This window comes from Hippopotamus amphibius, chromosome 3 (assembly GCF_030028045.1).
Source record: "Hippopotamus amphibius kiboko isolate mHipAmp2 chromosome 3, mHipAmp2.hap2, whole genome shotgun sequence".
Taxonomy (NCBI): domain Eukaryota; kingdom Metazoa; phylum Chordata; class Mammalia; order Artiodactyla; family Hippopotamidae; genus Hippopotamus; species Hippopotamus amphibius.
In genome coordinates, this window is record NC_080188.1 from 41,879,112 (window position 1) to 41,906,428 (window position 27,317).

Genomic DNA, 27,317 nt, shown 5'->3' on the forward strand with positions numbered 1-27,317 from the left:
ATTCTTACACACTGGACCCAAAATGATATTACTTAGGAAATATTCTACATGATTAGTACTGAAAATGGAATGAATCATTCTGTTCCTAAGGGCTCAAACAGCATCTCAATTGAACTGAAACAAATAAATAAAGCACTGACACTTTAATGGTAGTAACTTCCATGTGTTTAATTGTTTACATTCTCTTTTAAAAGAATAGATTATTTTAAACCTTAATTTGGAATCATGTGGCATATTTTTAGGGTGAGTCTTTGATTTTGACTTGATAAGCTGAGGAATGCACAAGAACCTGGGGGAGTAGGAGAGGAATCTATTTTAAGTGGTGGCTGAGTGAATTCAGATGGACCTTACGAAGGCTTCCAGCCCAACTGTTAAAACAAATACTACTCTCTCTTTTTCTTCTTCGCAGTCTTACCAAACTTCCACCAACAAAATAGGCAACATTTAGTGACCAGGAATATAATGGTTGCCACGCATGCTAGCAGGAAGCCAATCACATCCTAAGAATGGTACTGGTACCAGGTGAGGTCGTGGGCCGCTGGCCAAAGGTGTTTGGCTCCTTTGTGGTGCATGATAAACTCGATCCAGAAGACTGCTCGGTCCAGGGGCTTCATAGGCTGATCATGGTGAATTCTTGATAACCTCATAGCATTCTCTTTATAGCTAAAATTGGATACATAAATAGCAAGTTGAAAAATGTGTACAGGACATGATCTACCTAAAACTGTTACATATTATTAAAAGTATATTACATCATTATATAAATTATGTCATAAATTATATCACCAAGAGTACAAAATGCATATGAAAGATTGTTTCCTCTTGAGATATTTCTAAATATGGTGGCCTATCAGCTGGGATTTGTTGGATGTTTTATAATCTCAGTAATTATTGGAGGTAGGAGAGAAAATAATTTCTAATAGGAAATAGTGTTCTAAAATTTCAGAAATAGGAATGTAGCATATGTAGGTTGAGAATATAGAATTTTGATCTCACTTGCTGAATGTGGTATTGGGAACAAGATAGTGACAAGAAGCAGCACTGACAGGCAAGTCTATGAGAAAGGAATCCTTCCCCTCTCCCCTTCAGCTATGCCTAGGTTCACTCTGCAGAGTCAGTGATAACAAGAAGCTAATCTTCAACAGTAACAGGAAATGATTTCAGTCTATAAGCTTCATGGCCCTGACATTCCAGCTGAAAATAAAAATCTTAATGTGATCCTGTGGGCAAGAAGTAAGGGCTGGGAGTGAGTAGATGCTGGGAACTTTGCTTCAAGCTACAGAGGGATGCAAGTGCCAGCGCTGAGATGGAACAGTGGCAATAGCTAGAACACGAACCCTTCTAACTCTGTCAAGGAACAGAAGACCAGGCCAGGGTTTTGGTTTAAGGTTTTGAATGGCTAACGTAGAAGAAGGATTTCCTTGGGTTTGTGAAGGAGATGAAGGAGGGAGGTTTTTCTCCCACACTGGACTGCAGTCATCATTGATGGAGAATACCAGAACATTAAATTGTAGAAAATAGAGAAACAGCATATAGAAAGTTCTGAGGAAGAGAACTGTGAACCAGAAAGAAATTAAACAAAGCCCTGTTGCTCTTTGGTTTTAAGAAAATAAGGCAGGCCTTAATACACAATAATTTATGGAATAAGTACCTCTGGATATATCTCAGGAAAACAAGGAAACTATAGCAAAAAATGTTCCAAGACACAGAAACAAAATATTTATTGGATAAAATATCAATAAAAACAAATAGAAAGACTATAGTAAAACACAAATCGCATCATTAAATCCATATAGATACAAAAAACTGAGGCTGAACGATATTGGAAATTGTGGTCATGGACAAGATGTATACATTGTAAGCTTTGATAATGTTGTAATGATAATATAGCAAACAAATATAAGATGTGATGTTTATGAGACACTGATGGGAAGCTGAGAAGTGACTTCATAGTGAAAAGCCATTCAATATTGAAAAGATTGAAAAGATTATAAATATTTTAAAAATTATTTTAATCTCTAATGTCAATGTTTATTTATAGATTTATATGAAATTTTTAGTAAGAATTTATCTGATATTGAAGAAACAGTTATCCAACCCTGGCAATTCCTTTCATTTTAATATAGTTTTTTTTTCCCCAAGAATATACTTATTTTATTTATATGAAATATAACATTAAAATGTTATCATGCATTGTTGAGGATTTATTTATTTGTTTATGATCACAGCTAATCACCATGCTGTACAAAGTTCCTCAGAACTTATTCATTTTATGACTCAAAATTTGTACCCTTTAACCAAAGTCTCTCCATTCCCCCAACTCCCAGCCCCTGGTAACCACCACTTTACTCTCTGTTTCTATGAGTTTGACTTTTTAGATTATACATATAAGTGATATTAAGTAAATTTGTCGTTCTCTGTCTGACTTACGTAGCATAATGCCATGTTTTCATAAATGGCAAGGTTTCCTTCTTTCTCTTTGTGGAATACTATTCCTTTACATACATATACCACAGCTTCTTTATCCATTCATCCATTGACAGACACTTAGGTTGTATTTGTATCTTGGTTATTGTGAATAATGCTGCAACGAACATGGGAGTGCAGATATCTCTCCCATACTGTTTTCATTTCCTTTAGATATATACCCTGAAGTGAGATTACTGCTTAGTGTTGTAGTTCTAGTTTTACTCTTTTGAGGAGCTTCCATACTATTTTCCATAGTGGCTGCACCAATTTACATTCCCACCAAGAGTGCCCCAAAGTTCCCCTTTTTCCACATCCTCACCAATACTTGTTATACTTCCTCTCTGATGCTGGCCATTCTAACAGGTGTGAAGTGATATCTCACTGGGATTTTGATTTGCATTTCCTGATGCTTAGTGATGTCAAGCCCTTTTTCATGTACCTGTTGGCCATTTGTATGTCTTCTTTGCACAAATATCTATTCAGTAACTCTGGTCATTAAAAAAAGATTTTTTTGCTATTGAGTTATATGAGTTCTTTATATATTTTATGTATTAACCTCTCATCAGATAAGTACTTTTCAAAATGCTCTCCAATTTTGTAGGTTGCCTTTGATTTTGTAGATCATTTCTTTTGCTGTGCAGAAGCTTTTAAGTTTGATGTAGTCCCACCTGTTGATTTTTGCATCTGTTCCTTGTACTGTTGGCGTCATATCCAAAAAAATGTTGCTAAGATCCTTATCAAGGAGTTTTTACCCTGTTTTGTCCTAGGAGTTTTATCATTTCGGGTCTTATGTTTAAGTCTTTAATTCATTTCTAGTCAATTTTTGTAAGTGATGTAGTATCAAATTTCCTTTTCTTTCATATGATTATCTAGGTTCCTCAGTACCATCTATTGAAGAGATAAAACTTTGCCTATTGAGTATTCTTTGCTTTTTGTCAACTATTATTCAACTTTCCATGTGAGGGTTTGTTTAAGGGCTCTCACTCCTGTCCATTTGTCTATATGGTTTTTTTTTTATGCCAATACCATCTTTTAAAGATTGCTATACCTTTGTAGTACAGCTTGAAATAGGAAGCGGAATGCCTCCAACTTCCTTCATTTTTCGTGGCACTGCTTTGGCTATTTTAGACCTCTTGTGGCTTTTCACCAATTTGGGATTGGTTTTTCTATTTTTGTGCCCCAAAAGGCCTTAGAAGTTGGTCACTCAACCCATTCTTCCTTTCCTGGTGAGGAACTCTTTCTAGCTGGGAAATTCTCTCTTGGTGCTGAGGAATGCTGTCTTGGGGATGTTTCAGGCAAAATAAAATTGTCTTCATTTTGTTCTTGTGCGATTATTCTCATGATTTTTGTTCCACTGGGTTGCTAAAATTTCTTACCCACACTTTAGAGCACTGCTGGAGATGATTTTGTTCATGGATAATGTCATTGTTGTTCTCTGTCAGGGAACAAGAAGGCTGGGTTCTTCTATGCCTCCATTTGGATCTCTCAGTTTTACTTCATTCTCTTTCTCTTGTTTTAAGTTAAAATATACCAATATAGAATATTTTTAGCTAACCAGTATCATAGTCCTATTTTTATAAAATTATTTCTATTTTTTTTCTCTTTATAAATTAGCACAAAGAAATATCTGAAGTAATATTTCTTTACTGGTAATTGGTTATAGTTACATGAAGAGAGCTAAGTGATTTTTCATGTTTATTTTCCTATGTTTTTGTTACATTGCCTACATTCTTTACAGTAGTAATAGCTGTAATTATTGAGAAATAAAAAGTTACTGTTATTAATGAAAAGATTTGTGTCATGTAAACAATAGCTTATTTTCTTTAAATAAATGAGACATTTCTTTGAGGTTGTAATCTATTGCCCAGTAATGGTAGGTGACAAAATAACTTCATAAAGTTTAGGAAGTATAAAACAATCTTATTTGATATTAGCCATGTGCCGGTGATTATGTAACAGTAATCAACTTAAAATTTATGAAACTGATTATTCCTTTTAAAAAACAAGATGCTTCTTACAAAAGAATATATTCTATACTCACGAAGAGTTGTTGATGACTGCCTTCAAAGCATTCAGCAGATCGGAACTTGTCATTGTCTGCAAGTCTACTTCAACAGCTGCCCCTTTGGCTTTTACACGAACAACGTTATCATGCTGATCACCAAACATGGGAATTCCCACCATAGGGACCCCGTGGTAAATAGCTTCATAGATCCCATTAGTTCCACAGTGAGTGATAAAAGCTCTGGTTTTGGGATGGCCTAAAAATAAATATATATATATATATCATTATTCTAAGTTGTAAGAGTTTCAGAAACACAAAATCATGTCACCTGTATAAATGAATAATTCAATGGGCAGCATCTTCCTTATAATTCTGTGCCATGAGGCCATGTATAAATTCTTATAGGCTCCAAAGAAAGCAGCAATTAATTATTCCAGGCTGAGTAGCAATTAGTGATTCTAGCAGTTAAGTCATTCCACAAACAACTGAGAAGATTCCTGCAAAATATATGATGAAGAGTACTTGTCATTTGACAAGTTATTGAGGGTGAGAATACATTACTAAAAAGGAATGGAGGAATTGAGGAAACCAAATGTTTTTGTACATGGCGAAGGGAAAGTGAGATGTGCAAGGTTTCTATATGGGAAAGTTGGCATAACAGGCTAGACAGATGGGCTAAGGCAAGTTCGTGAAGTACTCCATTTAAGAAAAAAGGAATTTGCACTTGACTTTATAGTAATATGGAGACATTCATAATATTAAGGATGGTGAAATGGTTTGCCTGATTTTTTTTTCAAATTATTATAGTGGGGAAACGAGAAGAGAGGTGGGAGAAAATGAATGTAGAAAGTCAGGAGAGTTCTACAATATTCTAATCAAAAGTTAATGAAAGCCTGATCTAAAGGTATATTCCTTGACTCTGATTCTGAGGAGGGAGAGACTATCAAAAATAGGAGAATTACAATTCCACAGTTATGTTAGAGCTTGACAAAGATTCTATCCTTGACCAAAGTCTAGTCAGGCTCCTCTGAACTCTCTTCTCAAATAGAACATGAGTTGGGGGCAGCTTTATCTCTGCATTGCCCAATATTAGCAAGCATTCTATTAAATCAGTTTAACTAGATTCTCGCAGCCTTGATATCGGATCACTTTTTATAGCTGTCACTTCATCTTTCACCATCCCCCAAGTGATATCTGATGACCCTAGTGTGCCTTCAGTAAGAATCTAATTATGTTGGATTTGCCAGACTGCTCCTTCGCCCCTGATGTTTCCTCTTTGTAATTTTCCACCCAGTGGCTTTTCACTCTGCTCTTTTGGGATTAACTTCCCACTTTTCCTTATAACCAAGGAATTTTTATAACCAAGTCAACTATACTTACCATGATGGTCTTGAATAAAGTGTGCCTTAGTCTTTAACAAGTATCATGAATAGATTTTGTTTAAGAAGCTCCAGAGGAAATGTGAAGAAAACATTAAAGCATAGTTTTGATTATTTAAAATACAAATTTGTTGGATTTATTTGTTACTGAGTAGTCACTCAGATTATCCCTCATTCAGTTCTGTTTACTTTTGCTTCTCTTTGGTCTTACCAAGAATATCATTCTGTGGAATCCATTCATATAGTCGGGTGTTGGCTCCTAATGTTTCTGGTTTCTTTCCTGTGTACCCCCACAGAACCTAAGATAAATGTCTTTACTAGAACACTTTTAGAATCATATCCGGTCAAATGCAGGCAGTTAACCTATAATTAATCTGGTTCAATGCCTCCAGGTAATACAGAAGCAAACTGAAGCCCTAAGTGATTAAGTAATCAATGTTTTTAAATCACTGACGCTACAACCATGTTTACAAAGGCTTGCAATAATCCTAGTCGATAGGCTATCATCATTGGGTTAATTCTAATCTGTATCTGAAACAATTGTATATTAGTGTTACCAGGCCATTCTGGTAAAGGGGATTTTTGAAACAAAGTTTTCAGAGGCAAAGGGGAGGCATGTCATTTACCTCAGTAAGAAAGTGTTAGTGCTTTGATCTTTCTTATATACTTGGCAGTAACAAAGACTCTAGCATTGCCTTTTTTATTATAGTAAAACATTCACAATGATATTTATCATTTTCAAGTATTGTAAGTATAGAGTTTGGTGGCATAAAAAATATCCACAACATTGTGTAACCATCAACACTATCTATATTCCAAATGCTTTCATCATCCCTAATGTCAACTCTGTATCATTAAGACCTCCCTATTGCTCTCATTCCTTAGGCCCTGATAACCTCTCTTTTACTTTCTGTCTCCATAAATTTGACTATTCTAGGAAACAAGTATAAGCAGAATCACACAGTATTTGTATACATACAAATCACGCAGTATTTGTCTTCTTCTGACCTAGCAGTATTTTTCTTAGCAGTATGTCTTCAAGCTTCTTGCATGTTGTAACATATCAGAATTTCCTTTCTTTTAAGGTTGAATAATATTTCATATATATATATATATATATATAAACAATTGTAAAGCAGAAATAGAGACACAGGTGTAGACAACAAATGTATGGATACCAAGGGGGAAGAGGGGGTGGGATGAACTGAGAGATGGGGATTGACATATATACACTATTGATACTATGTCTAAAATAGAAAACTAATGAGGACCTACTGTATGGCACAGGGAGCTCTTCTGAATGATCTGCACTAACCTAAGTGGGAAGGAAATCCAAAAAGAGGGGATATGTGTATTCGTATAGCTGATTCACTTTGCTATACAGTAAAAACTAACATAATATTATAAAGCAACTACACTCCAACAATAAAAATTACAAAAAATAAAAGTAAATATTAAACCCCCCAAAATAAAATATAAAATATAAAAAAATTTCCTTATCCATTCATTTTGCAATCGTGAATTTTGTTGCTATGACCATTGTTGTACAAATATATGTTTTAATCCCTGATTTCAATTCCTTTCGATATATAGCCCAGATTAGAATGTCTGGGTCACATGATAGCTCTACATTTAACTTTCTGAGTAACCACAGAAAAGTTTTCCACAGTAGATGCATTATTTTACACTCCTAGCAGCAGTACACCAAGTCCCATTTTTCTACATTCTCACTAACACTTATTTTCCTTCTTTTTCTGTTCTGATAATAGCTTTCTGAATGAGTGGAGTGATATCTTTTTGTGCTTTTAATGTGCAGTTCCTTAATGATTAATGATATTGAGCTTCTTTTTCTATGCTTTTTGACCATTCATATATCTTCTTTGGAGAAGTCTATTCAAGTATGTTCCCATTTTTCAATTGGGTTTTTGATGTTGTTGTTGAGTTGTAGCATTTCTTTATGTATTGTGCACAGTAATTCCTTATCAGATACATGATTTGAAAAGATTTTCTCAAAATCTGTACATTTTATTTCACTCTCTTGATAGTATCTTTTGATGTGCAAAGTTCTTCATTTGAAGAAGTCCAATTTATATATTTTTTCTTTCTGCTTTTGCTTTTGGTGTCTTACCTATGAAATCATAGGAAAATCCAATGTGATAGTTTTCCCTTAGGATTTTCTTGTAAAAGTGTTCTAGTTTTACTTCAAACTTTAAGTCTCTGATAGATTTTGAGTTGATTTTGTATACATTATAAGGTGAAGGTCCAATTTTTTTTCTTTTGCACGTGGATATCAAGGTCTTTTCTTCTAGTCTTCTGGTTTTTCTCATTAATAGTTGTTCTATAAAATGCTGCTATTTAGGTATGCCAGAGGGAGGAAGTGAGCTCAGCATCTTCCTTCTCTGCCATCTTGGCTGCGCCTCCATCATATTTTCCTATAATCCCTTTCATATCTGTAAAGCCATTAGTAATCCCCCTAGGTTCATTTCTGGTTTTAATTATTTGCATCGACTCTTTGCCACATTAGCTAATGCTTTGATAATTTTTGTGATCTTTTCAAAGAACCAGCTTTTGGTTTTATTGATTCTCGCTCTTTTTTCAAAAACTTTGTTTTGTTTATCTTTGCTCTAATCTTCATTGTTTCTTTCCTTTTGCCAGCTTTGAGTGCTCTTTGCCTTCTTTCTATAGTTCTTTAAGGTATAATGTGTGGTTATTGATTTTATATCTTCCTTCCTTCCCAATAGGCAAATTTAGCTATAAATTTCCCTCTGATCCTTGCTTCCTCTGCCTCTCTTGTTTCAGTCTCTTGTGTTTTCATTAATTTAAAAAGTATTTTTAAATTTTCTTGGGATTTATTCTTTGACCTATTTCTTGGTACCTTCAAAGCATACAAAAACTCTGCTCCTTTATATCTCCATCCAAATCTTTCTAATTGATGTCATAAATTACATATTAATCACTGTGTTCCTAGCTACATAGATTAATAAGTGTTTGTATGTATTTTCTTTCACATTATGGAGGAAATTAAAATAAATTGGAGTTACAACCAAAATTAGAATGATGCTAGCTTTTTAAATTACCTTTGTTTTTCGCCTTTACTGAAGATATTTATTTCTTCATGTGGTTTGTGTTGCTGTCTAGCAGCTTTTCATTTCAGCCAGAAAGACTCCCTTTTGCATTTTTTACAGGCAAAGTCTACTGGTAATGATGTTCCCCAGCTTTTGTTTATCTGGTAATGTCATAATTTCTACCTCATCTTTGAAGGAAATTTTGCCTGAAAAAATGCTTGGGTAACATTTTTTTCTTTCAGCACTTGGAATTTATCAATCCATTGCCTTCTGGCCTTCAAGATTTCTGATGAGAAATTGGCTTATCATCTTAGTGAAGTTACCTTTTATGTGATGAATTCCTTCTCTCTTGCTCCTCTCAAGATTTCCTCATTGTCTCTGGCTTTCAACAGCTTGATTTTAATAGGTCCTTGTATAGGTCTCTTTGATTTTTATCCTACCTGAAGTTCAATAAGTTTCTTGGATTTGTAGATTCATGTCTTTCATTAAATTTGGATTAATTTATGTCATTATTTCTTAAATATCCTTTCCATCCATTACTCTTTTTCTGGAACTCCCACAGTCTCTGTGCTCATTTGCAAGGTGGTGTCCCACAAGTGCCGTAGGGTCTGTTCATTTTTCTTCATTGGTTTTTCTTTCTGTTCCTCTAATTTGATAATTTCAATGATTTGCTGGAAATTTTTCATTTGGAAATTTTTCATTTCCCTGATGTAAATTTTTCATTTTAGTTATTGTAATGTTTTAGATCCAGAATTTTTTTTTGGTTCTTTTAAAATAATTTTTCCCCTTTATCAGTATTTCACTTTGTTTCTACATCATTTTCTTCTCTTTATTATTGCCTTCCTTTAGTTCTTTGTGCATCTTTAAGACAGTGGTTTTAAAGGCTTTTTCCAATAATTCCAACACCCAGGCTTCCTCAGGAATGGTTTTTCTCAGTTAATTTTGTTCCTTTGATTGGACTGTATTTTAACTAGTGTTTTGGCCCTTTTATATTTGTTGAGAAGTATACATTTGATTTTTATAATGTACTAATTCCAGAAATCAGATTCCCCTTTTCCTTGGGGTTTGATTTTTTTTCTTTTATTTATTGAAGAATTTATTTTTGCCAGGAATCAGGCTGCAGTTAAAGACTTAGGTCTTTAATGTTAGATCTGTTCAGTTCTTTTCTGAGCCTGTGTCTTTCCCTGGTCATGAGCACAGCTCTCTAATTTCCACTGTATGTGAGTTGCTATGTTGTTGTTTTTAATGGCCTAATTCTTTAATGTCTGTTTCTCCAATGAAGAAAAAAAGAAAATGAAAAAAGAAAAAAATAGTGCTGTCCTTTACAACCTCTGGAAGCTTCTGATAACAAGGTTTGAAACAGCTGTGGCCAGCTTCTGTGCCTACAAGTCAGTGACCAAGGGCAGTAATCGGCAATAGAATGAAGAACCCCAGTATGTGGAGAAGAATGTCTTTGCTGCTCATCATGATGTCAGTAAATTATACCAGGAACATAGGCATGTTGACTGCCACCAGGTTGGGTAATGGAGGTTCTGAATCTGCTGCTATGTTAAAGGCTGAAATTGACCAAAATTAACCACAATTTACCAGTCTGGCTTTCCCCTGCTTGTTGCAACTGCTCAGATAGAATTCAGAGTTCCAATATGGTTACTTCAGAAAGTTTCTGCTAGTACAATTTTGCGTAGGTGGTGAGACAGTTTCTTTTTCTTTTTTTAATTTTTATTGGAGTATATTTGATTTATAATGTCATGTTAGTTTCAGGTGTACAGCAAAATGATTCAATTAGGCATATACATATATCCACCATTTATTACATTCTTTTCCCATATAGCTCATTACAGAGTTTTGAGTAGAGTTCCCTGTGCTATACAGTAGGTTCTTACTAGCTATCGATTTTACATATAGTAGTATTTATGTGTTAATCCCAATCTCCCAAATTACCCTCCCCATTCCCCCCACCCCCAGGTAACCGTTAGTTTGTTTTCTCCATCTGAAACTCTATGTCTATTTTGTAGGTAAGTTCATTTGTAGCCTTTTCTTAGATTCTACATATAATTGGTATGATATGCCATTTGTTTTTTTCTGTCTGACTTACTTCACTGAGTATGACAAACTCTAGGTCCATCCACATTGCTGCAAATGGCATTATTTCATTCTTTTTTTGTGGCTGAATAGTATTCTATTGCATATTTGTACCACATTTTCTTTATCTATTCTTCTGTTGATGGACATTTATGTTGCTTCTATGTCCTGGCTATTGTAAATAGTGCTGCTGTGTACAATGGGGTGCATGTATGTTTTTGAATTATGGTTTTTTCCAGATATATGCCCAACAGCAGGATTGTTGGATCATATGGTAGCTCCATTTTTAGTTTTTTATGGAACCTCCATACTATTCTGCATAGTGGCTGTACCAATTTACATTCCCACCAACAGTGTAGGAGGCTTCCCTTTTCTCTTCACCCTCTCCAGCATTTATCGTTTGAAGACTTTTTGGTGATGGCCATGCCTACTGGTGTGAGGTGATACCACATGATACTTTTGACTTGTATTTCTCTAATAATTAGTGATGTTGAGCTTCCCACTAGCTATCTATTTTACATTTGGTAGTGTATATATGGCAATGCTACTCTCACTTCATCCTAGCTTCCCTTTTGCCCCCCTCCCTGTGTCCTCAAGTCCATTCACTACATCTGTATCTTTATTCCTGCCCTGTCACTGGGCTCATCAGTATCATTTTTTTTAGATTATATTCATATGAGTTTCCATACAGTATTTGTTTTTCTCTTTCTGGCTTACTTTGCTCTGTATGACAGTCTCTAGGTCCATCCACCTCACCACAGATAACTCAATTTCATTCCTTTTTATGGCTGAGTAATATTCCATTGTATATATGTGCCACATCATCTTTATGCATTCATCAGTTGATGGGCATTTAGGTTGCTTCCATGTCCTGGCTAGCACATAGAAGGAAAGTACCTCAACATAATAAAAGCCATGTATGACAAACCAAGAGCCAACATCATTCTCAATAAGGAAAAACAAAAGCATTCCCTCTAAGGACAGGAATAAGACAAGGGTGCCCAGTCTCACCATTATTTTTTATCATAGTTTTGGAAGTTTCAGCCACAGCAATCAGAGAAGAAAGTGAAATGAAAGGAATCCAAATTGGAAAAGAAGTAAAATTGTCACTCTTTGCAGATGACATGATATTATACATAGAAAACCCTAAAGTTGCTACCAGAAACCTACTAGCACTAATCAATGAATTTAGTAAAGTCTCAGGATACAAAATTATTGCACAAAAGTCTCTTGCATTCCTATACACTAACAACAAAAGAGCAGAAAGAGAAATTAAAGAAACACTCTCTTTTATCATTGCAACAAAAAGAATAAAATACCTAGGAATAAACCTGCCTAAGGAGGCAAAAGACCTATACCCAGAAAACTATAAGATACTGATGAAAGAAATCAAAATGACAAAAACAGATGGAGAGATTACTACATTCTTGGATTGGAAGAATCAATATTGTGAAAATGACTGTACTACCCAAAGCCATCTATAGATTCAATTCAATCGTAGGTATTTTATTCTTTTTGATGTGATGGTAAATGGTTATGTTTTCTTAATGTCTCTTTCTGATCTTTTGTTGTTAGTGTATAGGAATGCAAGAGATTTCTGTGTATTAACTTTGTATACTGCAACTTTACCAAATTCATTGGTGAGCTCTAGTAGTTTTCTAGTAGCATATTTAGGATTTTCTATTTACAGTATCATGTCACCTGCAAACAGTGACAGTTTTACTTCTTCCTTTCCAATTTGGATTCCTTTTTTTTTTTCTCTCTGATTGTCATAACTAGGACTTCCTAAAGGAATTTCTGTGGGCAGTGGATAAGCATTGAGGCCACAACTGGAAATAAGAAAATCACAAATGGTAAAGTTCACTGATAAAGGCAAACATATAGTAAATGTAGGATAGCATCCACACACAAATATGATATCAAAACCAGCAATCATAAGAAGAGGAGATTACAAATGTAAGATAAGGCATTGGAAATTAAAAGACCAGCATCTTAAAGCAAACTTTTACATATATATAGACTGTTATATCAAAACTTCATGGGAAATGCAAGCCATAAAACTACAATAGATACACACAAGAAAGAAAAAGTATTCCAAACACAACTGTAAAGATGGTCATGCAACCACAAGAGGAAAGAACAAAAGAAGGAGGGAAGAAAAAAACTATGAAAACAATTACAAAAATGGCAATAAGAACATACATATTGATAATTAGCTTAAATGTAAATGGTTACATGTTCTAAGCAAAAGACACAGACTGGTTTAATTGATAAAGAAAGCAAGGCCCATATATATGCTGTCTACAAGAGGCCCACTTCAGACCTATAGACACATACAGACTAAAAGTGAGGGGATGGAAAAGGATATTCCATGCAGATGGAGATTAAAAGAAAGCTGGAGTAGTAATACTCATATCAGACAAAATAGACTTTAAAATAAAGACTGTAACAAGAGACAAAGAAGGACACTACACAATGACCAAGGGATCAATCCCAAAAGAAGATATAACAATTGTAAATATGTGCACCCATAGTAGGAGAAGAGTGATAAAAGGAGAAAGCAACAACACAATAATAGTGGGGGACTTTAACACCACACCTAGGCCAATGGACAGATCATTCAAACAGAAAATCAGTAAGGAAATACAAGTCTTAAATGACACATTAGATCAGATAGATGTAATTAATATTTACAGGACATTCTATCTGAAAGCAGCAGAATACACTTTCTCCTCTAGTGCACATGGAACATTCTGCAGGATAGATTACATCTTGGGTCACAAATCAAGCCTTGGTAAATTTAACAAAATTAAAATCATATCAAACATCTTTTCCAGGCACAATGCTATAATATTAGAAATCAATTGCAGAAAAAAAGCTGGAAAAAACACAAACACATGGAGGCTAAACATTATGTTACTAAACAACCAATGGATCACTCAAGAAACCAAAGAGGAAATCAAAAAATACCTAGAAACAAATGACAATGAAAACATGATGATCCAAAACCTATGGAATGCAGCAAAAGCAGTTCTAAGAGGGATGTTTATAGCAATACAATCCTACCTCACAAAACAAGAAAAATCCCCCCAACAAGTCTAGCCTTACATCAAAAAGAACTAAGGAAAGAACAACAACAACAGCAAACCCAAAGTTAATAGAGAGAAAGAAATCATAAAGATCAGAGCAGAAATAAATGAAATAGAAACAAAGAAAAGAATAGCAAAGATCAATGAAACTAAAAGCTGGTTCCTTGAGAGGATAAAATTGACAAATCTTTAGCCAGACTCATCAAGAAAAAAGGGGAGAAGTTCCAAATGAATAAAATTAGAAATAAGAAAGAAGTTACAATGGACACTATAAAATTACAAAGGATCATACGAGAGTACTACCAGCAACTATATACCAATAAAATGGACAACCTAGAAGAAATGGACAAATTCTTAGAAATGTAGACTCTCCCAGGACTGAACCAGGAAGAAATAGAAAATGTGAACAGACCAATTACAAGTACTGAAATTAAAGCTGTGATTCAAAAACGTCCAACAAACAAAAGTGCAGGACACGATGGCTTCAAAGGTGAATTCTATCAAACATTTAGAGAAGAGCTGACACCCACCCTTCTTAAACTCTTCCAAAAACTTGCAGAGGAAGGAATTCTCCCAAGCTCATTCTATGAGGCCAGCCTCACCCTGATACTAAAACCAGACAAAGATATCACAGAAACAGAAAATTACAGAGCAATATCACTAAGGAACATAGAGGCAAAAATTCTCAAAAAATAGTAGCAAACAGAATCCAACAACACATTAAAAGGATCATACACCATGTTCAAGTGGGATTTATCCCAGGGATGCAAGGATTCTTCAATATACCCAAATCAATCAATGTGATACACCACATTAGCAAACTGAACAATAAAACCATATGTTTATCTCAATAGATGCAGAAAAGGCTTTTGACAAAATTCAACATCCTTTTATGACAAAAACTCTCCAGAAAGTGGGCATAGAGGGAACCTACCTTAACATTATAAAGGCCATATATGACAAACCTTACAAACATCATTCTCAACAGTGAAAAATGGAAAGCATTTCCTCTAAGGTCTGGAACAATACAAGGATGTCCTCTCTTGCCACTTTTATCCAACATAATTTTGGAGAGACAGTTCTTGGTGCTTCTAGCCCTTCCTTGATGCCACCCTTAAGCACTGTATATTAATGCAATTGAATATTCAATGTTTTTATGAAGATGTTTTTTAGATTAAATGTTTAAATGGGTATGACTTCCACAAAACAATTTTTGAAAGCAATTTCCATATAAATATAAGAATTGTCATAATCAATTGGAACTTAAACTACTGTAATGGTCTATTTTAATTAAAGGTAGAAAAAAAGTGTCTCTGGTATTTTAAGAACAACATCACTCACTTATAACCTAGAATGCTATCAGTAAACAAATTATAGTTTGCTCTAATATCGTGGAGTATACTGCATAAATATTTTAATATATTATTGAAGTTTTAACTATTTAAACAGAAGAATCATTATCTAGGATTATTTTCAGAATCTAAGTTCTCAGTTCCATGTTCAGGTAGGGCCACATTCAAAATCATTAATTAAAACAAAATATAGTCCCAAGTCATCCTGTGAATCAAGGCTATCATTTTGACTCTCTTTTATTCTTTGTCACATTAGGTGAACTGTTCACATGCCTTCAGATTGGGAAAAAAAAGCAATAAAACAAGGTTAGGTTACGTGGATGCCTTAAAACCTAGTGACAAATCTGACTGACTGTTTAACAGTAGCAGATGATTAAGTTTTAGCTCATTATTTAAAGAAAATACTGCAATATATTTTCCTGCTAGTAATGCCAGGTTTAAAGCAACGTAGCAATCAAATATCTCTTTTTAACATTTATACTTTTTCTTCAGAGTTCAGTTAAGTTGACACTAACAATTACAATAGCTTTTCCTACATTTTAAAAGTACACTTTTAAGGAGATCTTCACGGATGTTAAAATAACTGCCCCTCAAAAAATACAATTATCTGACCTTCTGTGGAATCTGGGCCAGGGCTGATGCAATCACATTAGACTTTTCTTCTGTGAGGTTTTTGATCATTGACCCCAGAGTAAACACCACAACTCCATCTTCTCCAGAGCTTTGAACAAACTCTTCAAACTCCTGTAAAGAAAACAGTCTTTGAAATATGAAAGTTTACAGTTACACGAATGAGTCGCACACTTTTCTCAGTGTGTCTGAATTATTAGAACAATTCTGTACTTTCATAGGTTAATCATTTCAGAGTATCAAATATGACCTGAAATCATGGGTTATTAGGCAAATTAAAAATTATTTATACTAAAGGTTCATCTGGGGTACCTTATTTGATGTATGTGTGTGTCTGTGTGCATGTTGTTTGTGTTCACAAATTATTGACTACACATTATCTTCTGCCATTTGCTGAGCTCTTTACATGTATCATTTGACTTAGATATACAGTAATCTTAAGACATATGCATACATTTACAGATGAGAAAGCTATCTCAGTAAGGTTAAGAAATTTGTCCAAGTCTACACAGCCGTAGCTGACAGAGCCAAATTTCTAGCTTAAAGTTAAATAGTTCTGGTGCTTCACTTTATGTTTAGCCTTGGATGCTAATAAGATTATCTTTCATTTTTCTGCTGAATCATGGTCAATACAATGACATAATCTTGGTATATTTACTTTTTTCTCTTTTCTACATTTCAAGTCTCTTTTATTTTGGTTATATTGGTTCTTTACATAAGCTTCCACAAACACAATTAGGACTGAGGCAGCCATATAACACCTGACCAGATAGGTAATGCAGAAAAACCTATAAAGCATGCTCTGAGGATGATAGGAATATAATATCTTTGGATTCAAAATAAAAACAGCATATTTAATGCGACTGAAATAAAAATAAATCTTTTCATCCTAGGTCGAACTACGAACAAAACTAAGTCAAATAACACAAGAAAAGAAGGTGTGAGGCTTGAAATGGAAAGACAAGGAAACGATTTATATTAAAGGATTGAGTCACATGATTATGGAGGCTGGCAAGTTTAATCTGCAGAACAAGCCTGCAGGCTGGAGACTCAGAGAAGAGCCACTGCTGTAGTTCAGATCTGAAGGCTGTCTACTGCTAGACTTCAGTCTTTTGTTCTATTCAGGTCTTCAACTAAGTGGATGAGGCTCCCCCACATAATGGAGAGCAATTAGTTTATTCAAGGTCCACATATTTAAAAGTTAATGACATCCAAAAATACCCTCTCCGAAACTTCCAGAATAATGTTTCTTTAATACAATAATGTTTGTCTACTAATAGCTGGGTACCTGGCCCAGGCAACTTGAAAGGTAAAATTAACCATTACACTGTGTGTATAGATGCTTTAACTTAATATGTAAGGCTATCTTTACATTTATGTTCAATTATAGCATAGTATACTTGAGATACTGGGAAATATTTTAAAATTTGTATAAAAATACATCTTCATCAATAATGAATGAACTGTGAAAAGGAAAAGGAAATATATGGGGGCTACTTCTGTCAGATAACAATATGTAGTACAAAATATAGGCTACTGACCTACTTATTGCAGTGTAATAGTTTAAGGGAATAATGACCATTAATTTCGGTGTCTGTGTTCTCAGTTTGCAGATCAAATACTATCAATGATATACTAGAAATCATTCTAAGAGATAAATACTCAAATAGGAAAATAATAAGCACATTTAATTACCTGAGGTAGGGGCTTTGCAGGCTTACAGTGCAGTCCTCCAACAAATTCAAAATTAGGTAAATAAGGTTGAGGAAATTCAAAATCCCAGTTAGTTCGCAACAACCACATTTCAGCTTTCCCCAACATCTCACATAGTGTGGTAGGTTTTCCTGAATAAAAATGAAGGATAACAGAGGGAAAACAAACTGATAGGTTAAATGTAAGACATTTCTCCTCCTATTTTTCTAGGAAAAATCATTAAAGACCAATACTAGGCCTATGTAACCTAGATTGAATCAATTGGCCTTTTCCTCCCAAGAGTACACAATAGTCAGATTATGAATAATTAAACACAGATTTAAGTATGGAGCAAAGTCAAAAGCCTGCTGCTTTCTCTCTGCCAATGGAATGTTTCAGCTTGAGCTAAGCCTGAGCTAAGCCTGAGCCCTACACCTTGTTCAGAATCAGCATATGTTTCTAGCAAGTACAAGAAACTCAGCCAGTGATCCTCGGCCTGCTATGGTAGAGTCACCTCTGCTTCTGGAATTCCAATTTATCTCATCCTCATTGCTCCAAAAGCCTCTGGTTACTTTAAAAAACAACTTGTGCTTTATCCATCTTTTTTTTTTTTTCTAGTGTTTTCAAGTGTGCTGTCACAACTAATTACAAACTGAATACTTTTAATAAAATTTTAAGTGATTATCTCCTTTGCTATAGAAAATGAAAGTTCCTATTTTATAAGATTTTATCCTCTTTGGTAAAGGATCTTGCACTGCATGATAATCTGGTGGTGAAATATTTGCTGTTTTGACATATTCAGTTGACAAACACTACAAAAAGTTTCTTTGAACTGAAGTGGAAACCAAGTGAACATTTACAGAATGAGAACTCAGATTAGTGACTCTGAATTGAATCATCTTCCTTAGTTTGGAACCAGAGCTTCATTTCCGAATTCTAGTCGATTACTGTGATATACGGAACCTTACCCAGAGTTTTGGTGTCCTTTTGAAATATGTACTCCATATCACTGCTATGAGGAATTCATAGCTATCTAGTTTCTCACCACAGGGCTTTTTGAATATTCTCCTTGATGTTCTAAGTGTGCTAAAGTTTTGATTAGAAAATACAATGCATTTTGAACTGCTAGGAAAACCTATCTGCATAAGCGATCACAAGCAAATCTCAGTAAATTACGGGTTTGATTCTGGTCATGACAAAATCCATACTCAGCACATATCCCATTTTGGAGACTTATTGGTGTCAGCCATGGGTATAATATTATTATTATTTTTTTCTATGATGCTTCACTCCCTCATTCTTTTTATGGTAGTTTAATTGAGATATAATTCATATATACCATACAATCCTTCCTTTTAAATACACAAGTGATTAGTTTTTAGTATATTCAAAAAGGTGTGAAACCATCTCCACTATTAAATTTTAGAAAATGCCATTACCCCAAAAGAAATTCTGTATCCATAGGCAGCCATTCTCCATTTCTCCCTCTTCGCAGCCCCTGACAACCACTAATCTACTTTTCTTTGTCTATTCCAGACTAATCTTATTTCCCTTAATATAAATGAAATCATACACTATGTGATCTTTTATGCTGCCTTCTTTCACTTAGCATAATGTTTTCAAGGTTCATCCCTGTGGTCATGTGTATCAGTACTTCATTACATTTTGTTGCTGAATAATATTTTGTATGGATATGCTTCATTTTGTTTATCCATTCATCAGTTGATGAATTTGAGTTGTTTTCATGTTAAGCTACTATGAATAATGCTGCTCTGAGCATTCATATATATGTTTTGTGTGGACATATGTGTTCATTTTTCTTGGTTACAGACACAGGAGTAGAATCGTGGGGTCCTATGGTTGGTTCTCTCTCTTTCATATCAAGAAAATAACTTTTACCTGTTAAATCTCCACTCCTAATTTAGTAATCTAGTGTGCTTAATGCACCTTATTGAACTGAAGATGATATAGTGTAAGAAGTAAAAAAAAGAATTGATATGGATAAAGAGATTTTGAGAAAATGTCCCAAACTTGGAAAGACATTTCCCACATTTCCAAAAGCACATATCACTTTTATATTATGCTGGGGCATTTGTTGAAGAATGAATGATTGAAGGATGTTTTTCAACTTTAGGGCAAAGTGTATGTGTTTTACTTTGTCATTTATTTTTGATTTACTATGGACTTTTGAGTTAAAATACATTGAAGCTGAGCCTTCCTAGGTGGCTCAGTGGTTAACAATCTGCCTGCCAAATCAGGGACGTGGGTTTGATCCCTGCCCCAGGAAGATCCCACATGCCATGTAGCAACTAAGCCGGTGCGCCACAGCTAATGAGCCTGCACTCTACAGCCCGTGAGCCACAACTACTGAGCCCGTGGGCGCAACTACTGAAGCCCACACACCTAGAGCCCGTGCTCCGCAACAAGTGAAGCCACGGCAATGAGGAGCCTGCACACCACAACGAACAGTAGCCCCCACTCACTGCAAATAGAGAAAGCCTGCATGCAGCAATGAAGACTCAACACAGCCAATAAATAAAAATATGTAAGTAAATAAATTTATAAAATACATTGAAATTAAGTGTTAACTGGCATACTTCTGTCCGGTAGAAAAGATCATCCCCCAAAGTATGATTTTATTGCCCTATAGGATTTTTTAAAAATTTATTTATTTTGTTTTTATTTATTGGCTGTGTTGAGACCTCATCACTGCACACGGGCTTTTTCTAGTTGTGGTGAGTTCATTGTGGTGTGTGGGCTTCTCAGTGTGGTGGCTTCTCTTGATGTGGAGCACAGGCTTTAAGCACACAGGCTTCCATAGTTGCATCACATGCGCTCATTAGTTGTGGCTCACAGGCTCTAGAGCACAGGCTCAATAATTGTGGCACACGGGCTTAGTTGCTCTGCGGCATGTGGGATCTTCCTGGCCCAGGGCTTGAATTTGTGGCCCCTGCATTGTCAGGCAGATTCTTAACCACTGTGCTACCAGGGAAGCCCTGCCCTAAAGGATTTTGAGCTTTTTTATGTCTAATCTAGTACTATTTTCCTAACATTCCTTTATTCCCCAAAAGGTTTATAAATAGTTCCTCAAATAACTTTTTGAAATGAATTCTTACTAGTTTCCTCATCAATTATTTGAATATATCTATGACATTTCAATTAATAATTTCATAAGTTATGAGTCATATTTCTTAAATTTGGAAAACATACTTGGAATGCATTATATAATGAAGATCCTAAATTCTAAATAGCCAAATCACATCTATATCTTATAGCATTTTAACATTTATGAGAGTAGACAAAATGTGTTTCTTCTATTTGCCAAACTTTTATTCTTCTTTCTCAGATTATTGATATATTCCCCCAAAGAATATTCTAAGTTGCTAAGAACTAGGAAAGAATCAGGGACAGAGTAACATCCTATCACTAATGCTTCACTCGAAAAGATGTTTCTAAACTGAGTGTTAAGCTGCTGGAACCAGAAGTAAACAAACAACTTCAATGCAGCTGTAGATCAATCAATGCCTGATCCATGACTCAGAAAATGTCACTAGGATGAGATTTTAAGTTATCTCTTCTCAGTTTTGCCTTTTGTAGCTTGGACTCTGAACATGGATGCTCGATGGGTACAGCAATTTCTACCCACTTTTTTTTAGGATCATGTCTAGAGATACAGGCACCTGTTTCTGTCACAAAATGTCCAGAAAAATCTCAGTGCAACATGTCAACCTTGATTAGGTGATATGCCTTTTGAACATATTCCATATTCCTGGGCAGCGTAGATCATTTCAAGCACTCATGTTGTTTGTGAGTTGTTGAATAATTTCTCAGAGGAAATTTTGAACAGATACTCAAAAAAAAAAAAAAAAAAGGAAAACAAAAGTGGCTATATAAAACAAGATATCACAACTATAAATAACTTTAAAAAATTTTTAGGAATAAAAACAATTTTTAATAATAGTAGGGTATTAGAGATATATCTGTTAAAAATTTGTAAGAAGGAAAATAATTTTAAAATTCATATAAAGTGAAAAAGTTCCCAAATAGTCAAATCCATCCTGAGAAAGAAAAAGAAACCTGGAGGCATCACACTTTTCTGATTTTAAGCAATATTATAAAAGCTATAGTAATCAACACATATGGTACAGGCATAAATACAGGCATGTGGTCCAATGGAAGAGAATCAAGAGCCCCAAAATAAACCCATGCCTCTATAGTCAACTAATATTTCTCAAGGAGCCAAAAATACTCAATGGAGCAAAACAGTGTTTTAAATAATCCTTGCTGAAAAAATGGATATTCACATGCAAAAGAAAAAACTAGACCTTGATTTTACTCCACTTCAAATATTGTATTGAGATGGATTAAAGACTTAAATATAAGACCTAAAACCATAACATTCCTGAAAGAAAACAAAGGGGAAATGACTCTTGATGTGGGTCTTTGCAATGAATTTAAAATGTGACACCTAAAACATATGTAACAAAATTAAAAATAAACAAGTGGGACTACTTCCAACTAATACCTTCTGCACACTGCACAGAAAAATAAACGATCAACAAAATAAGAAGGCAACCTATGAAATGAGAGAAAATATTTGCAAACCATATGTCTGAGTAAGTATTACAATCTAAAATATAGAAGGAACTCACACAATGCAATAGCACAAAAGCAAATAATTCAATAAAAAATTAGCTAAGGACCTTAACAAACATTTTTTCCAAAGAAAATATTCAAATGGTCAATACGAATATGAAATGGTGCTCAACATTACTAATCATCAAGGAAATTCAAAGCAAAGCCTGAATTATCATTTCACACCTGTTATGAGGGCTGTCATCAAAAGAGTAAGAGACAACAAATGCTGGTAAGGATGTAGCAAAAAGAGAGGGCTTGTACATTGTTGGTGGGAATGTAGATTGGTGTAGCCATTATGGAAAATAGTATGGACGTTGCTCAAAATTTAAAAAAAAAAGTACCATAAGATCCAGTAATTCTACTTCTGGCTATATATCTAAAGGAAAACAAATCACTGCCCTCCTATGCTTACTGCAGCATTATTTACAATAGCCAAAAGCATGGAAACAACCTAAGTGTTTATGGATAAGTGAATGGATAAAGAAAAGATTGTTATATATACAATGGAATATTATTGTCATGAGAAAGAAGGAAAAGTTGCCATTGGCCTCAACATAGATGGACCTTGAGGATGTTATCTTAAGTGAAGTAAGACAGAGAAATGTATCACTTTTATGTGGAATCTAAAAAGAAAACAAATCAAAAACTTAAATGAACTCATAGAAACAGAGAAGATTGGTGGTTGCCAGATACGGGGGTTGGGGAGTGGGCACAATAGGTAAATGAAGGTGGTCAAATGGTACAAACTTCCCCTTCTAAAATAAGTAATCCAGGGGATGTAATTTACAGCATGGAGCCTATAGTTAACAATACTGTATTGTATATTTGAAAGGTGCTAAGAGGGTAGATCTTGAGTTCTCAAATAAAAACCTTTTGTAGCTATGTGTAGTAATGGATATAATCTAGAGTTATGGTGGTGATTATTTTACAATATGCACAAATATCTAATCATTTTGTTGCATACCTGTGGTGAAACAAAATGATTTAAAGGCAGGACAAGGCAATTTTTACATAAAAATATTCTCTTCCATTTGAGGCACTGCCCAGTTCAAAAGGGCAATGTGCTTTACTGTGCAATGTGCTTCTGCATTATACATTAACTAGATTCCCCTTAGAGACATAGAAAAGCATATTTGAAAAAAAAAAAAAGTAATTTCCTCTTGGCACCAGCAAGGTAATTCCTTGAGAGATAACACTCCTTCCTTAATCCCATAAGGGGTCACAGTGACCCACTGCTCACCTTTTAGGACTACGTAAACTGGCAATATATTGCTTTGATATATAACTCTTTGATGTATAACCCTTTCCCTCAAAAACTTATATGACTGTGCTTTGACTTCTAATGGGCAGAACATTCCTCAGATCTTCCCAACAGACTCTCTCCAGGGTTATGAATCCTCAGGTTGGCTCAAATAATATTTTCCATTTCTTTCTTAGGTTGACCATTGATTAATTTTTTGTCACTATGTGAAACTAATTCAATGTTACAGGTTAAGAGTATCTTAATAAAAATCTAACTTAATAATGTAAGAAGGGTACTGCTTTCTCTAATTGACCTCATGTGAAATTTCCTTAATACAATCATATGAAAAAATTTTTAATAAAAAATACATTATGCAAGAGGAAAGAAGAGGGGGTAAGTGGACTTGCTAAAACAGAGAAAAACTTTGTGCTCAGGGTCAAAGCTCACTAGTTGACCTCTGATGCAATTTAAAATAGAATAACAAGAACAAAACAATGAGGTGATGTTAAAAATCTAGAAATATGGTCCTTTAGAAAAAAATCTTCCCTTTTCCCCTTTTGGAAGACAAGAGCAGATGAAACCAAGCTACATTATTTATTTTCTAGTTTCATGCTCACCACATGCCAAACCTGGCCACCAATCAACCAAGCCTTTGTAGTATACAAATATAAAGCCTGAGAAACAGCAAGTTAGTCAGAAAGAAAACAGGACGTATAAGAGGAGAAGTAAACAGTAGGGAAGTAGGCCAAGGGTATGGAACTTAAGCACACTGTCAGATTTGGGTTTTCAAGACACTCAAAAAAAATTAGTAGCATCAAGAAGGATTTATGCATAAATATAGAGAATATTCCTTCTCTCATATATTATCAGTACTCACTCATGAAATAAAAATCAAAAAAAAAAGAGCATTAATATTTTCTTTTAAATTGAAAGCAGTGTAGCCACAGGAGCTTGGATCTTCACTTAAAAATTCCTTTTGTAAGTTTTCATACAGTCAGATAAATATTTACAGTTTTTTGAAGGATATAAGAATACTTATTATATACACATTTCTCTTACCTAAAACGTTGCTGTAATACTCATCCCATTCCGGAAATACATAATATAAATATATCATGTCACTCACTGTATACAATAACCAGTTCTTCAGCCTCTGTAGAAAAGTCATGTTATCTGTCAGTCTTGATGTGCTGCCAGGAACATATGAAGAAGGCATAGGGAGCCCAGCACACAATCTTTCAAGGACATTCCCAAAGGAAAACCGAAAAGAGTATATGAATGGAATATTCAGGATTTCGGCCACCAACTCCCCACAAAAACTTAAAGGGTCAGCAATACAGATATCAAACTTAGTTGCCTGTAGCCTGCTGAGTAATCCCTTATTTGTGATAGCACTGTCACACACTCTTTTGGCTGTTGATAAAAATTCTTTGGTAATTTTTGCCAGTTCTATTTGCATGTCCCACCATGAGAGTTTTGGCAGTTTAAAAGAAGCTACATAGAGTATGGTATTGAGCTCTTCCATAAAATTTTCTTTAGTTATCGAAAGTTGGAGGATCTCCACATTAAAAGGCGTCTTGGTATGATCCAGCAGAAGATTCGCTGAATGTACCAGAATAGTTATCTCATGCCCACGAAGGTGAAGTTCTTCCAGAATAACTTTTAAATTAATCCAATGACTAAAATCCATAGGCCATACAAGAACTTTCCCAGTTCTTCCAGAGTCCAAGAGACATAGATGCAACATGAAAAGGACACAGAAAACTGTCACAGTCCTCATAGTTAATTCTTGCTCAAACTAAAACTGGGCTTAAACCAAGTGCATGAAACTCACAATCCAAACATCTCTCTTTGACTCTCCCAATCAATTTATAGTAGGTTGGGCTGGACTTTGAAATGTGTACTTTGTATTATGGATTAAAATGAAATACAACTACTTTGATGGGAATAAAAGCTTGATAAACTCAATACACTGAGATAGGAAAAAGTACTCAGGCTTAAACACAAATCCAGAATAATTTCTAAATAATATTAGAAAATCCAACATCATGTGACTGCATAGTCAATTAAGGCTAGATTTTTCAGATTTTTTTCTGGTTTATTTGAACAGGGATGAACTCTGTAGCGTTTCTCTTACTGATAACACTTCTGGATAGTCTAGATATGAAAGAGGCCATTGCTTACTGCCAGAAGTAGAGAATATGCACACTTTAAAAGATGTTAAGTCAAGAAGATTTATTTTATTTTAGTTTTAATTTTTATTTTATATTGGAGTATAGCTGATTAACAATGTTGTGTTAGTTTCAGGTGTATGACAAAGTGAGTCAGTTATATATATACATGTATCTATTTTTTTAAACATTCTTTTCCGATTTAGGTTGCTACAGAATATTGAGCAGAGTTCTCTGTGCTATATAGTAGATCCTTGCTGGTTATCTATTTTAAATATAGTAGTGTGTATCTGCTAATCCCAAACTCCCAGTTTATCTCTCCCCATCACCTTTCCCCTTTGGTAACCATAAGTTTATTCTCTAAGACTATGAGTCTGTTTTTGTTTTATTAATAAGTTCATTTGCATCATTTTTTAGATTACACATATAAGCAATATGATATTTGTTTTCCTCTGTCTGACTTACTTCACTTAGTATCATAACCTCCAGATCCATCCATGTTGCTGCAAATGGCATTATTTCATTTTTTATTGGTTGAGTAGTATGCCGCTGTGTATATGTACCACATCTTCTCTATCCATTCATCTGTCAGTGGGCATTTAGGTTGCTTACATGTCTTGGCTCTTATAAACAGTGCTGCAATGAACATTGGGGTACACGTATCTATTCAAACCACGGTTTTCTCCAGATATATGCCCAGGAGTGGGATTGCTGGATCATATGGTAGCTCTATTTTTAGTTTTTTAAGGAACCTCCATATTGTTCTCCACAGTGGCTGTATCAACTTACATTCCTACCAACAGTGCAGGAGAGTCCCCTTTTCTCCACACCCTCTCCAGCATTTATCATTTGTAGACTTTTTGATGATGGCCATATTGATAGGTGTGAGGTGATATTTCATTATGCATTTAATTTGCATTTCTCTAATAATTAGTGATGTGGAGGAACTTTTCATGGGCTTCTTGGCCATCTGGATGTCTCTTTGGAGAAATGTCTGTTTAGATCTTATGCATTTTTTGACTGGGTTGTTTGTTTTTCTGATCTGGAGCTGCATGAGCTGTGTGTATATTTTGGAGATTAATCCCTTGTCAATTGCTTCATTTGCAAATATTTCCTCCCACTCTGAAGGTTGTCTTCCCATTTTGTTTATGGTTTCCTTTGCTGTGCAAAACCTTTGGAGTTTAATTAGGTTCCATTTGTTTATTTTTGTTTGTATTTCCATTATTCTAGGAGATGGATGAAAAAATATATTGCTGCGATTTACATCAGAGAATGTTCTACTTATGTTTTCCTCTAAGAATTTTATAGTGTTTGCTCTTACATGTAGGTCTTTGATCCATTTTGAGTTTATTTTTGTGTATGATGTTACATAATCTTCTACTTTCATTGTTTTACATGTAGCTGTCTAGTTTTCCCAGCACTACTTCTTGAAGAGACTGTCTTTTCTCCATTGTATAGGCTTGCCTCCTTTGTCATAGATTAATTGACCATAGGTCTGTGGG

The 27,317-nt window shown here is 34.7% G+C and overlaps 1 protein-coding gene across 2 annotated transcripts; it reads right to left on the reverse strand.

The window, feature by feature from the left end:
• Nucleotides 1-153: 153 nt before the first annotated feature.
• Nucleotides 154-25,468, reverse strand: LOC130848899 (UDP-glucuronosyltransferase 2C1-like). Of its 2 annotated transcripts, XM_057727289.1 has the most exons (6): nucleotides 24,704-25,468; nucleotides 17,767-17,915; nucleotides 16,054-16,185; nucleotides 6,065-6,152; nucleotides 4,511-4,730; nucleotides 154-663 (listed from the first exon to the last, which is right to left on the reverse strand). In XM_057727289.1, exons 1-6 carry the CDS (start codon nucleotides 25,422-25,424, stop codon nucleotides 501-503), a joined length of 1,473 nt encoding a protein of 490 aa, XP_057583272.1. In that variant the 5' UTR covers nucleotides 25,425-25,468; the 3' UTR covers nucleotides 154-500. The 2 variants fall into 2 exon arrangements, with proteins under 2 accessions (XP_057583272.1, XP_057583273.1); XM_057727290.1 differs by lacking the exon at nucleotides 16,054-16,185.
• Nucleotides 25,469-27,317: the final 1,849 nt, after the last annotated feature.

What these genes read in the sequence shown, in the direction of transcription:
- LOC130848899 (XM_057727289.1), bottom strand. Translation starts at nt 25,424, where the DNA reads ATGAGGACTGTGACAGTTTTCTGTGTCCTTTTCATGTTGCATCTATGT. An exon ending in GTATTACAGCAACGTTTTAG is followed by an intron (nt 17,916 to 24,703) that starts GTAAGAGAAATG and finishes ATTTTTATTCAG; the next exon opens with GAAAACCTACCACACTATGT. An exon ending in TCCACAGAATGATATTCTTG is followed by an intron (nt 4,731 to 6,064) that starts GTAAGACCAAAG and finishes ATTTATTTTTAG; the next exon opens with GCCATCCCAAAACCAGAGCT.